The sequence below is a fragment of the Durio zibethinus genome, chromosome 23 (genome assembly GCF_047325235.1).
Source record: "Durio zibethinus cultivar Kanyao isolate XHJ-2024 chromosome 23, ASM4732523v1, whole genome shotgun sequence".
NCBI lineage: Eukaryota > Viridiplantae > Streptophyta > Magnoliopsida > Malvales > Malvaceae > Durio > Durio zibethinus.
In genome coordinates this window covers 12,765,522-12,779,278 of record NC_143184.1, presented here as the reverse complement: position 1 = coordinate 12,779,278, position 13,757 = coordinate 12,765,522, and the positions used below count along the sequence as shown (strand labels likewise).

General features: G+C 29.6%; 2 protein-coding genes across 2 annotated transcripts; one reads left to right on the top strand and one right to left on the bottom strand.

Moving 5' to 3' along the window:
* The first annotated feature begins 461 nt into the window (after positions 1-461).
* On the top strand, positions 462-6,463 carry LOC111314656 (uncharacterized). The gene is made up of 7 exons (XM_022916230.2): positions 462-887; positions 1,744-1,869; positions 2,188-2,388; positions 4,094-4,190; positions 4,922-5,025; positions 5,299-5,350; positions 5,818-6,463. The coding sequence occupies exons 1-7, from the start codon at positions 649-651 to the stop codon at positions 6,043-6,045; spliced, it is 1,047 nt and encodes a 348-aa protein (XP_022771965.2). The 5' UTR covers positions 462-648; the 3' UTR covers positions 6,046-6,463.
* Positions 6,464-11,925: 5,462 nt separating this feature from the next.
* LOC111313205 (uncharacterized) lies at positions 11,926-12,966 on the bottom strand. Its single transcript, XM_022913881.2, has 2 exons — positions 12,622-12,966; positions 11,926-12,519 (listed from the first exon to the last, which is right to left on the bottom strand). The coding sequence occupies exons 1-2, from the start codon at positions 12,719-12,721 to the stop codon at positions 12,251-12,253; spliced, it is 369 nt and encodes a 122-aa protein (XP_022769616.2). The 5' UTR covers positions 12,722-12,966; the 3' UTR covers positions 11,926-12,250.
* Between the last annotated feature and the right edge of the window lie 791 nt (positions 12,967-13,757).

The following is a 13,757-nucleotide window of genomic DNA, read 5'->3' as shown; positions in this document are numbered from 1 at the left end:
GATTTAAATTTTAATATTAAATATAATAAAAATAAATATTTTTTTAAATATTAGGAATATCCGACAAATGATGTTTTGAATAATTATTTTTTTCTTTCAAAACAATTACACTTGTCAATCTTAACTAATATCTTTAAATTTTTTTTTTTACAAAAATATAATAGTTTGAAAGTAAAAAAGGAATTACAAAAACTTATATTTTAAAAATAATTATATAAATTAATTAAACTAAAATCCATTTAAAAAATATTATTTCAATACAACATGAACTTTAAAATCTTTCTAGTGAAATTCAAAATTTGTCACGTATTTTATTATCATACATGTTAAATGATTAATAAATCAACTTTATACATTTATTAATTTATATTTAAAATAATTAAGAAATTAATTTAATAAATAAAAATGCATGATCATATCTTTTTGTTAATAAATAATTTTGTATGAGTGAATAATCAAACGGTGAAGATCTCATCAATTCTATACAAAATTGTCAAGAAAAAAATATCTCCCAAGATCTCTTCTTTTTTCTTCTTTCCTTCAACAACATAAAGTCCTAAGTAAACGAATCAAGTCTCGCTCTGTCTTTCTTCACTAACAAATTAACCAAATTTTCTTTTTCTTTTAAAATTAAATACCTTGAAATCCATGGCGGGAATCAGATTGTCGCCGGAAGAGTCATCGGACCCAACCCAGCAACATCCGCCGCCGCAACAACAGCTGCAGACCGGTCGAGAAGTGGCGTCCGACGACGAGCGGTCGGTGGCTGCCGATTCCTGGTCTATAAAGAGCGATTATGGAAGCACACTTGACGATGAGCAGCGCCACGCTGATGCCGCTGAAGCCCTTTCCTCCGCTGCCAACTTCCGTGCTGCCTCTGATTACAGGTTTTTCTATTTTCTATTCTATTCGTCTTTCACTTTTCCGTTTTTCAATTGAATGTTTTGGCTAGATTTTGAATTTTTAATAGAGTTAATAAATAAGGGTTTTGAAGTTGTGGAAAGTGAAATCAGAGCTTACTTGCTTAATTTTAAGATTTGTTATTTATTTAACTTTTGGATGGGAAAATTTCTTGGTTTATTTTACCTTGCTCGTATTTGTGGAAATTAAGGCTTGTATTACTGGGTTTTTTTATATTTTTGAAAAAAAAAATTATTTGTGGATCAATGCCGTTGAAATGAAAAAAAAAAAATTTATTTAAACGACCAATCTATAGAATTTTTAGTTCTTCACAGCCAAGTAATAAGATTTATACATATGAATATATAATTATTTATTATATAAATGAATGCAATCATGAAACAAGTTCTTTGCTTCTATTTTGGTTCTCTTGTTACTTTTTTTTTTTCAGAAGTTGGTATAAAGCAATAGCAAATAGTATAAAACAAAATCATTTATGATTAAAAATGTGCTGATGGCTAAAAGGAAGTACGTCTTCAAACATATTTGTTCCATGCAAATGTCAAAAATTCATTTTGTTCTCTATGGAATTTTTTTCTCAATTCTTCAGCACTATTATTTGTTTTTGTATCCAAAAACACATTATACTTTTCTTTGGCAAGTAGGAAAAGTAACAACCAAATTGAGGAATTTTTGGGTGGAATTTTTGGGATATGGTTTTATGGGTTGAATTATAGGACGACATTATATGTTTAACCCATTGCTAAGAAAAGTTGTATGATGTATGTTTATCATTGCTGATATGTATAAGATGGACTTGTCTGGTGTCTGTTGTATACACAGTTCTGACAAGGATGAACCAGATGCTGATGCAATGACATCAATGCTTGGTCTTCAGAGTTATTGGGATGGTGCATATGCAGATGAGCTGGCAAATTTTCGTGAACATGGCCACGCTGGTGAAATTTGGTTAGCATTACCTAAACTATGTAATTTTGCCTTCAATCTAGGCATGATCCTTATACTCCTAGCAAAAATATTTGTTATTAATCACATAAGTACATAATTTATGGGTATAATTGTATTAAATGGGATTTAATTCAATATGCGTTTTAGTGGTTCCCCCGATAACCTACTGAATTGATAACTTCTTCGAGTTGTTATCTGGGCCAGGTTTAATAACTTTTTCATAAATAAAGGATTCTAAGACCTTTTGTTTATGCTAATTTCATTTTACGTCCTTTAATTAGTTTATGTTTTCGCTGTTTTACCTCTCTCTCTCAATAGGTTTGGAGCTGATGTCATGGATACTGTTACTTCTTGGACCAAAAGCTTGTGTAGTCAAATTTCTCAAGGTTACATGCCAAATCATGTTGATGAGGCAAAGCCTGAGACTGTTCAACTGGATGATAAATATTTGTCTTGCTGGAGTGTACTTGACATTGGCACTGGCAATGGTTTGCTCCTTCAGGAACTTGCTAAGCAGGGGTACTCTCTGAGATTTTGCCTATAGTACTGGTATTATATGCTAATAAAATTAATTCAAAATAAATTAAATTCATAGATTTTCAAGTTCAACAATAAGTTAGCTTGCATATTGTTCATGCTATTGCTCTTCTCGAATATTATAATACATATTTTGCTGGATTCATGACATTAGTAGGTAAGAGGTGCTCCTATCGTACAATCTTAAAATTTTTTGTCCAATATATTGAGAGTGATAATGAACGTGGATGGAGATTTTTTGAAGAAAAGGATGCAATTTTACTTGAACATGGTAAAAAAGTTCTTTTACATATATATGTATCATTTATGGGCACTAAGAAAGCATAAAAATGCGGAGAAAAGCAATAGAGATATTTAAAGAAACCCTGGAAGTGTTTGAATCTGGCAATGTAGCCATCCTTGCTGTGTTACTAGAAAAATGAACCATTGTAATAACTGGAGAACATTTATCTCATTTATAATTGCATGTATATATAATTTTATTTTGGATGTGCATCAAATATTTTGTGGACTGTTCAATTTCTTATAATTTTTTGTATTTATTCTTGTTTTGTATTTGATTTGAGTAATCGACTTTTTCTCCTTACTTTGATCAGAGAGAGCATTCTGTGGTAATGGTGGCTCTAGCCTCATTGATGGACTCTAGAATTGTACACTTTCTTTTGCATTAGCTATTTCGTTTAAGACTTTTATGGGATGCCAGAAATTAGTGTAAGAAATCTAAAATCTGAAACATAAGGAACAGCATGAAAAACCCCAAACACCAAGGTTCCTTTAAAGAATATGAAAACTAGTGCCCTGGCAAGTAACAGCTTTCCAAGGGTGTGCATCACTCCTGGAGAAACTTCAACTTGCAAATTTCATCCTTAATAAGCTGCTAATCAAGTCTTTATCTAAGAACTTATGCTAAAAATTCCCTGTCACTCCAACCATGTTCTGCAAAAGCAAATTTCTTGATACAGCAGTTAATATCTTCAAAACCTGTATATGAACTGAACTGATCCTCATTAAAATTTTCTTTTTGGACAAGCCCAGGTTTATTAATCACCATTTGGTGTGAACTGAATATCTAGTTGGACAAGTCCTGTACAATCAAGTTCTTGGTCCTTCAGGATTTAAAATTCCTTGGCAGGAAGTGCTACTGTTCTGTTATAATTTTTTCTTTTTTTGATAAGTACTACTATTTTGGCTCAAAACAGTGAAATTGGATAGGGCCAAACACATGATAGTCATTCTTTTTTGAGAGATAATAGGAGAACATATGTGCATCATTTGCTGCAGGTTGTCCAAATTGAGGAAGAAAAAAACCAAAGAGAAATATCATGCATGATTCTTGTTCCAAAATCTTATTTGAATATGTTCTCAAGCAGTTAATCATTGGTATGATTTTTCTAAAGCTGATTTTTTGTGCTATAGGTGCTTTAGGGACATGGTAAGTGATTGGATTAACTGAGCAAATAAAACTGAACAGAGAAGGCTGGGAAAAGATTAGTCCCGTTATTCCATTCTGTATCATTTTGGTGTTGGCTAATTCTATTTGATTTTTGTTAAATTAATGGTGCTGTGAGAAATGTCTATGCCTTGGGTCAGCATTTTGATAAAATTTATGTGTTAAGAAACTAAAATTTCTTTTTATTATTACATTTATGGCAATGGTCAAGTGAATGCTTTGCATTTTTCAATTCAGATTCATAGATTTGACTGGAACTGATTATAGTGAAGGTGCAATTGACCTTGCTCGAAGCCTTGCGGACCGTGATGGATTTTCAAATATCAAGTTTCTGGTATGCACGGATTTCTATGAATTCTAACTGGATGTAATCACAGGCTGTTTTCCTTTTTTTTTTTCCTTTATCCATCCAATCTGAAAATTTCAGTATTATCATCTCTTTAATTTGGAGTGCTTATCACCCATCTGAATTGCTTCATTGTTTTTATGTGTGCATTGGTTTGTTGTCTTTCATTGTGTATTTATTTATTTCATACATACTGTATATCAACATTGTCTTGGATCTTTCTTTTGATTCTTGTGTAATCTTTACAATTTCCATATCTCTTTCCCTTGGTTAAGAAAACCTATTCAGGTTAATTTTGTTGCATTTTTTGTTAAGAAACGATTGTATCTGTAGTCTCTCCTGGGTCTTATTTTTAGATATTTGTGTAATCATTGCACTTGTCATCCTTTCTTATTAATTTTTAGATATTAGTTTAATCTTTACAACTTCCCTAACCTCAAAAGGGGCTCTATAAAACAAAAGTATAAGGGCTTGGGGCAGTTAGTGTCGACTATGTAGTCTAAACAGGAAAATTGATATCCATGTTTTGAAGAAAACAGTATATTAAGACTTCAAACGCCCATGTAAGAGGTAAAGATGGAGTTGTGGATTTCTTGTGCTGATGATGGAGCATAAACAGATTACCGTTGATAGTTGAATTCCTGCATGTTGATAATTCTCTTGTCGGCTTGGTTATTCTCAAAGCACCTTGGCCATTATCATTTCCATTTGGTCCTTAGGTTGATGATATTCTTGAGACAAAGTTGGAAAGACGTTTTCAACTTGTCATGGATAAGGGGACTCTCGATGCCATTGGCTTGCATCCCGATGGGCCTATCAAAAGGTAACAATGACACCATCTTTGTTGCAATTTCTACCTTTGCCCCTTCTGTCTCTCTTGTACACCAGTATATATTATCAAATAACTGATTATCATGAAGTACTTGTCCATGCCGATAAAATCTAATAAATTGAAATGTATAATTTGCACTTATGTATAATGAGATAAATAGTTTGTTTCTTTGCTTTTTAATTTTTCAATAGCTCAAACTTTTGCATTTGTTATGACTTTCTATTTGATCATCTTTTAGAAATTCCTTAAACTCTTTCTTTTCAGGATGATGTATTGGGATTCAGTTTCAAAGTTGGTGGCCCCTGGTGGAGTATTAGTAAGCTTCTTTCTGGCTTGTTTGTGGTTCTATTTTATTTTTGTAAATTTGTATGCTTATGTAAAACGAGATCCATTGAAATCAAGGCTCAAGCTCGAGTGCTAGCTTTCTGAATACACACACATACACACACACATATAGATAAAAATGTAAAAGTCTTATGCATTATATGAAAAAAAAAATGGTTTAAAAGTCCAGTTGCAATCACTAATTGCTCAAGCCTAGTTTTCAAGTTTATTTTGCTCGACTACTTGTAGTTACTTGAGCTTGAGCTTAACTCGACTCTATCTGAGTTTAAATATTCTTAAAGTCAATTCTGAGTATAGCTTTGTGAAGGGTAGACTCTGTTACATCCCAGCATGCCTTTAAGTTGTGTGACAATTGTCTTTAAAAGAAAGACATTGTACTATATCTGTAGATTTAACAATTTCCACCCAATCTTTTTCTTCTTAAAATGCTGCTTGTAGGTGATTACTTCTTGCAACCATACAAAAGATGAATTGGTGCAGGAGGTGGAAAATTTCAATCAAAGAAATATTGCAATGCCTCAAGAGCCAAATACAATCAAGGACCAGGAAACACACAGAGATCGTCCCCCATTCCAATATCTGAACCATGTTCGGACTTATCCAACGTACATGTTTGGTGGATCTGTGGGATCACGTGTTGCCACTGTTGCATTTCTAAGGAACTAAAATTGAACCTTAGGTCTTTGTCTTGAATGGACTACCCCTGTGATTTGTTGTCGTTGAAATGGTTCACAGTTTGCATACAAAATGGCAGTGGATAGGTATTGACATTTGAAACTTCATTTATCGGATTCTTCATCTAGGATAAAATGTTCTTTTAAGTTTTTTTTTTTTTTTTCTTCCCTTCATGAAAGATATTGGTGTAGGGGTGTAGTTGGTGATGAGATTATCCTAGGAAATTGAGTGCCATACTTAGGTTAATGTTATCCAATTGGTTGCCGATTATGCCTTTTGGTTTCATGTAACCCTGTGGCGGCACCGTGTGCTTCTGTTGCTTGTTTAGTTTCTTGACTGGCAAACGTGGAACGGAAAATGTGAAACGATGCAATTTATTACAAAATTTGAGATGTTTCATTTCTTCTCATTGTCTACCTTTCTTCTTGTTTGATTTGAATTGGCATAATGGATTCATTTTGTTTACCGTTAACTTGTAAACGTGAGCATAGATTTCCCAATTGACGGACTTAAAACTATCATTGGTGAACTAATTGATATATGATATGGCCTCGCCTATTAATCCTTATTGCACATAGTCTTTTACGCTATATTTGATTGGAATAAATGGGAAAGGGAAAAAATGTGAAGAAAGGAAAAATATACCTGCAAGGAAATATTTGTCTTTGGTAGGATAGACGAAAGAAATAATGTTAAATTATAAATAAAATTATTAATATAAGTTAAATGATTTGTTTCACTTTTGAGATATCATCGTTTAGAAGCTTCCCCTAGTTATGTTAAATATATTTATATTGTTTTTCAAACTAAAATTGTTGAATTTGTTTACTTTTTTTTTACAACAAAAATATTTTATAGTTCATAACTTAATTTTACGCATTTTTGTGCGTTGTAAATACAAAGAGTTAAAATCACATTGCTGATGGTGTATTTATCATACTCACCAATTATTATTTTCATATTCTAGACTTATTATAAGTGTGAAATCACGATCATATGAAATTAACAAAAATTAAATTGATTTTTTAAACTTTCTATGCAAGACTCTGATCCAAATATCTAAGCATGTTTAAAATAGTTTTATTTTGTTTCCGTATATGTTTAATTATGATCACTGCATTAAAATTTATAGCTTTTTGTTATTTTATTTGTTTACATTAGTGCAAACAACAAGATTTTTTTTTTTTTTCAATTTGATCCCAAGTTCTGATGTCATGATATGTCATTGTCTATATACATAAATATATGATGAAAATTAATGATTGGATTAATAAAATATTTAGATAACCATCTTCATTTCAATTATGATACAGAAGATAGTTTAATTTTGTCTCTTCGATTTATTAAAATTAATATCTAAAGAAATTTATAAAATTAAAAAAGTTTTGCACTATGCAAATGGATCTCTCCTCTCTCTCTATATATATATAAAGAGAGAGAGTAGGGATCCACTTATATTAGTGAACATATTATACATTTTTTTGACTCTTGAATTAAAATTAAATTCATAACATTTATATTTAATTAGTTTAATCTAATGATTAAAAAAATTTATAACACTTATATTAATGTAAGTAAATCCTTCTCATATATATTTTTAGTTTTAAACAAATAAGATAAAAAATTCTATATATCCCAAGGAAGAAATACCAACTTTTTGTTTACAAGGTAATAATGTTGCATTTTATTATTTTAGATTTGGATGAGTATCATCTAACAAACAAACAAAAAGTCCATGTGCTCAAATCTTTCTAATGATGCAAATTTTAAGGGGTAAGATTTGGTAAAATACTAATGCCAGAACATAAGACGAAAATAAATGTCTTTTCAGAAGTCATTATACCATAATAAAGATAATTTAGAGATGCAAACAAGAATCAAGAGGATTAAAAGATTAGGTTTGGTAGTGAACAATGTACATGAAATTCAGGAAAGAATAGACATTTTCATAAACTATGATTACATTTGCTTTCACTTTTTATCCTTTCTTTAAAAAAATAATAATTGTTACATAATCATGCAAGCAAAATAAAAAATCTGTCAAATAATCGGGACATGACTGCAATGAGACGTCACAAATATGTCTTTGATAAGGCTTTGAATAATAAGATTACCAACTTAGTGGATTAGGTTTCTTTTGGCCGCCTTTGGTCAATCAGTTTCAATTCATGAGAAAATTAAGTTTCATTAGTATGACTTGATTATGTCAAGTTTATGTTTTACACATATTCAATAAAGAATTAAAATTTTTTATCCTCTGACCACTTCATTTTCAGCTAGAAACCAACTAACCTAATGCCACTGCTTATTAACAAACTAGTTGCAAAAATCTAATGAAGAAACGTATGAATCAGATCAAGCTGGATTTAACCAGATTTGCTTTTCACAATGTCTCTCCAAGGCTTGATTCAACTTGGTTCTTAGAGCCTAAAGGCTGGATTACTGTGGACAAGTCTACGTATACCTACAGATTAAATTTTTGAACTCTACAAACAAATATATATATGTATATATATAAATCTTGCATGTTAATTAAGTAAATTATGCGATAACATTTTAATATTTGAAATATTTTGCTCCGCCGAAAGTTTCAAATATTTTGCTGGAAGGCATTGAGTGCATGTATCCAGTTACTGAACTTTTGCAAAAGAGAGGCCGTCTTGGGAATCTGGTGAATAAATGCCCTTTCTTTGATGATGTTGAAACTACCGATCATTTGCTGTTGTTTTGTCACTTCACTTGGAATATTTGGTGCAAATGCAGTGGACAGTGGAGTAATTTCTGGGCTAATTCGGGGTCCTTAAAGCTTTTATTTCAATCATGGCGTTGCTTAATGGATAGGCCGAGTCAAAAGTCGATTTGGAAAACTTTGTTTTATGCGATCGTTTGGTCTATTTGAGTAGCTCGCAATGAAATGGTATTCAACGAAAAAAGTCCTCCTGATTGACTAAATCTATAACTTGATTTGCATCATGCTTGGGTGGTGAATGAAAGCGAAATTTTTAATCTTAATTTCTCGCCTTTGGACTTCATTTCTAATGTCCAAAGCCTTTCTACTGTTCAGGCGCTTCCTTAAATTATTTTTGAAAGGGACTCAAAAGTTGTCACTTCTTGACTCAATAGAGGTAATGCTAACCAGTGGAAATATAATGATATTTTTAATAAATTGTATAATCTTTTTTAATTGTGTAAAGAACATATATTTTGTGCAAATATTCGGAGAAGCAAATCATATTACTGACTCCCTTATGAAAATAGGAGCTTATAGGAACTCTGATTTTGTATATAGCCGTTTCTTTTTAATAAAATTTTCCTTAAAAAAAAAAATCGCTATGAGATGTAGCTATTGGCAACTATTGATTGTTGTTGGTTTACCTTTCATTATTTATTTATTTTTTTAACAAATACATGCATGTGAATAATTTGGACTCTGTTTATTACACTTGAAATCAAAATTGCGATTATAAAGAAATCACATCAACAATTAATGTGTTTAATTATATGCCAACAAGGGCAAATCAGCTTTGTTATGTTCAAATTTGAGGTTGACACGTGGATTTTGCAATTATAGAATTTAATTGATCTTCGTTATAATATAAATGAGTTATTAGTTTGGTCGCAATATATATTGTAAGTTTTGCAGGATTTAGAGGATAGTGATTGTTTTGTACGATTGAGATTGCAATATGTTCATTAACATTTCATGATTGAACCCATTATGTTCATAAATTATTCCAAGGACATGAAGGTATTCTGGATATAAGATGGTTCTGGAGAAGATCTCATTCCCCCTTTATTCTTATTTTACGTTTTCATTTAATTTATGGCTTAAATATAAAAATAATAGTTATACAAAAATTAAATAATTATTCTTATCTTTATTATTTTATTATAATGAATTGATATCTTAAATATTTATTTTCATTTAATTAAGTTCTTAAACATCGTTATTTTATAAGTTGTCCTCAAAATACAAATTGAAACATTCTTAAATTTTTTTTAATTTTATAATAATCACAATAAATTTGGACATTAAGAGAAACAAATGGTACTGGTAACCCAAAGCGATCATATCTCAATTATTAAAATTTGAAACTTTAACTTGAAAGTATTTGGTTTCGAAAATGGCGGATCGAATCATTTAACGTTGAAGAGCCAAATTAAAACTGCATATAAAATATCCAATGCATCACTTATGATGATTTATTTTGTTAGGACACGTAACAAGACACTAACAAATATGTATAAATAGTAAAAAATTATTTAATTTCCACTTAAGTAAAATACTAACCCATAAAATATTAAATGATCAATTCATTTAAGTAGTGTAGAACGAATTAAAATATACTAACCAATAATTTTTTTACACAAATTATAAGCAACCTTTGTTTAGAAAATAATATTTCATTTGAGGATGAATAATGCATTTTTCTTTAATCCAAAGTTGATATTTAATAATTTTTAATTAAATATAAAAATCAACGGAAATTAATTTAAAAAGTAAAAATTATTTGAATAATTATTAACCTTAAATTTAGATAAAAGTGTATTATTCATCTTTAGATAAAATAATGAAAATATTCACTTTTTTTTAATGTAACTTCCAGAAAATCTTATATTTATTTATTTTTTTAAGAATAGAAAATATTACATTGGTAATAAAATTATAAGATTAATATTTAATTTTATTAAATAAAAGTTGTTATAAAATTATTATTCAAATTTTGATGATAAAAGAATGATGAGAAAAATCGATTAATTACCGAATCAACAACCTATTCCGATTAGGTTATTTTTAGTTATTAGAAAATAGGTCAATTGATTTCTGTTATTTTTTAAAGAGAGATCTGTTACTTCAGGAGATGGAAGCAACCGGCTGCTTACCACTAGCTCGGGAAAGAAAAAAAGAATGAAACCCTTAAGATCTTGCACCTTGGCCATTGGATGAGATGATGTGGCTTCATCTTATACGTCCAAAGATTTAGAGAAATCAAATTTTTTAAATAATATATTAATACTCACAAATTATTCTATTCATCTTAGATAAAATTTAAATTTGATTTAATAATTATTAAGTTGAATTTGAGTTTGAGCAACTCAATTCATTGAATAAATTTAGAGTATTTTAATATTTAATTCGAATAACTCACAAATTTAATTAAATTTTTATATTTTAATATATATTTTATTATTTTAATTTAAAAATTATTATTTTATTTATATATATTAATTTGAGTTTAAACTCAAATCCAAATATAAATAATTGAGTTTGAAGCTGAACTTAAAAATTAAACTTATATTTTATTTAATAAATGAATTTATTTGATCAAATTTTAACAATTCAATATTTTATTTTAAATTGAATTCAAACTTAAAAATTAAAATTTAATTTAATTCACATTAAATTTCAAACAACAAAATTGAATTAAACTCAAATTCAAACTTTTTTCATTGTTTAGAACCCGATTACACTTTTATCCATGAGAATTTTAAAAGCCAATAGGTTGAACTCCTATCACGGTCACGTGCTCAACAAATTTTTTCATTTTTTTCGAACTCGATTACACTTTTATCCATGAGATTTTTAAAAACCAATAGATTGAACTCCTATCACGGTCACGTGCTCAACAAATTTAATATCTTCGCTGTCTTTTATTTTAAACGATTAATTTTATGTTATTAAAATATTGTGAATTTGACATATTTTATGGGTCTTAATGAGACACGGGTTCGCCTACATTTTTTTTATTATATTTCAATTTTAATCATTATTTATAGTTCATAACTTCCGAATATGTAAACGGTATTAATAAATATACTGAAAAGTAATAAAAAAATAATAAAAGGATTTTAATCTATATTGTTAATAATTTAAAATTAATTTTTTATTAAGCAAAAAGAAAAACAAATTTACATTAAAGTAAATAGTAGCATATAGATGGAGGAGTAGCCACCTAACAAGCACCATACAAAAAAAGAAAAAAAAGGATAAAATTTTACAAGGAACAATCAACTTCTTATTATTTAACATGATGAATATGCCAATAAAAGAATTTGAACTCTATTTTCTAGAAATGAATACCTCCCAGCTAAGCCAAAAAAAAAAAAAAAATTTCCATTGAAATTGAGTGTGATGTTATTATTTACACACATAAATATATATATATATATATATATATAGCTGCATGACTTCAAATTATTGATTGAACTGAACAAAAATAGAAACAAGGCAAAGGAAAACGGTGCCAGTAAGGAAGGTGAAGCCAAGAGTTGCCCCAACCAAACTCACAAGCTCAAAGAATTCTGATATCGCCTCATCTCTTTTCACCATATGATTATAGCCAGCTGCGTAATTCCAACCGTACTCACATCTGCAACATTTCTCTAGCTTCTCCTTGATCTTCACGTGCTCTATTCTCTCCCTTAAAATACTCAAACTCGCGTCAACGCGGTTACTTGATCTACCTGCCAGAAGAAGAAAAAAACATACAATTCTGTTGAGTGTGACACAAATTTAAGATGAAAAATGAGAAAGAAAGAAAAAAAAAAAAAAAGATAAGCAATTACCTCCATCTCTACAGCTTTGGGCTCTAACTTGAAAGCCTTGACGTCTATAATGCTTGAAAGATGGTGGAATTATGGCAGAAGAAGGTAAAGAAGAAGCCATACTGTTTTGAAGAGGTTAGTGCTAAATTCAGATGCAATAATTTCTAGAGGTTGGTTTTCTTTCTTTTTCCTTGAAGTTAACTTTGGAAGAAAATACTCTGCTTGGACAGCTTGCTGTGCTGCAAATGTGATTAGTTTTAACAAAATTAAGCTCCTTTATTTATAGAAAAAATGGTTTTTTTTTTTTGGTTAAATGCAAGAAAAATTAATGTGATTGGAATGGAGAGCATCTGAATAAAACATGACTAAAATATGAAGACGGCCAGAAGCAATTTTGAAAAGCTGTTCTATGAAATTCTAAATTTGACCACTATTTTAATTCAAGTTCGTTAAGGGTCAAATCTTAGATTAAAAAATGATGAGAATTTTGGAATTACCCTTTTGGATCAATTGAGGTCAAGCTGTCAGCTATAAGGCTTCGGTCTCCCGTATAAAAATAAAAATTGAAGATTACTCCAACATATGGTTTTGGTAATTCCCCTTTTAAAAAAGAATTGGTCAGAGCCCTCAGCCGCATATAATTATAAATTAATGTGGCTTATAAGCCATTTAGTACTCCCAAGGTGAGGCAAGTACGCGGAACTTGCCTACCAAACATGGTCGTCTACAGCTTTTGTAAGGTTTTAAAATGTTTATAATTTTAAAATTATGGTTTTATATATCACTCCATAGAGCCAGAATTTTTAGATTTTATAAGTTTAAATAATTAATAATATATATTCATTTAATCATTATTGTAATTTATCAATTTCCTTTATTGTAATCTAATTAATGAACATGACAAATATTAATAAATTAAAGGTTTTTTTTTTCTTTTTAAATAGGATTTCGCCTGGCTTATCAACTTGAAACCCGCTGATTTCAACTTGATCTTATAGGATCATTTTTTATAAATTGGATTCAAATTGGTTTGTGTTAAAGTTTATTTTTAAAAAATCAAGTCTAGTTAAAGCCGAAATTAGATCAAACTCACTCGCTAGACTCAAAATATTTATCTAAATATCTTTAGATCATATTTAATGTATAAGATGATGAAT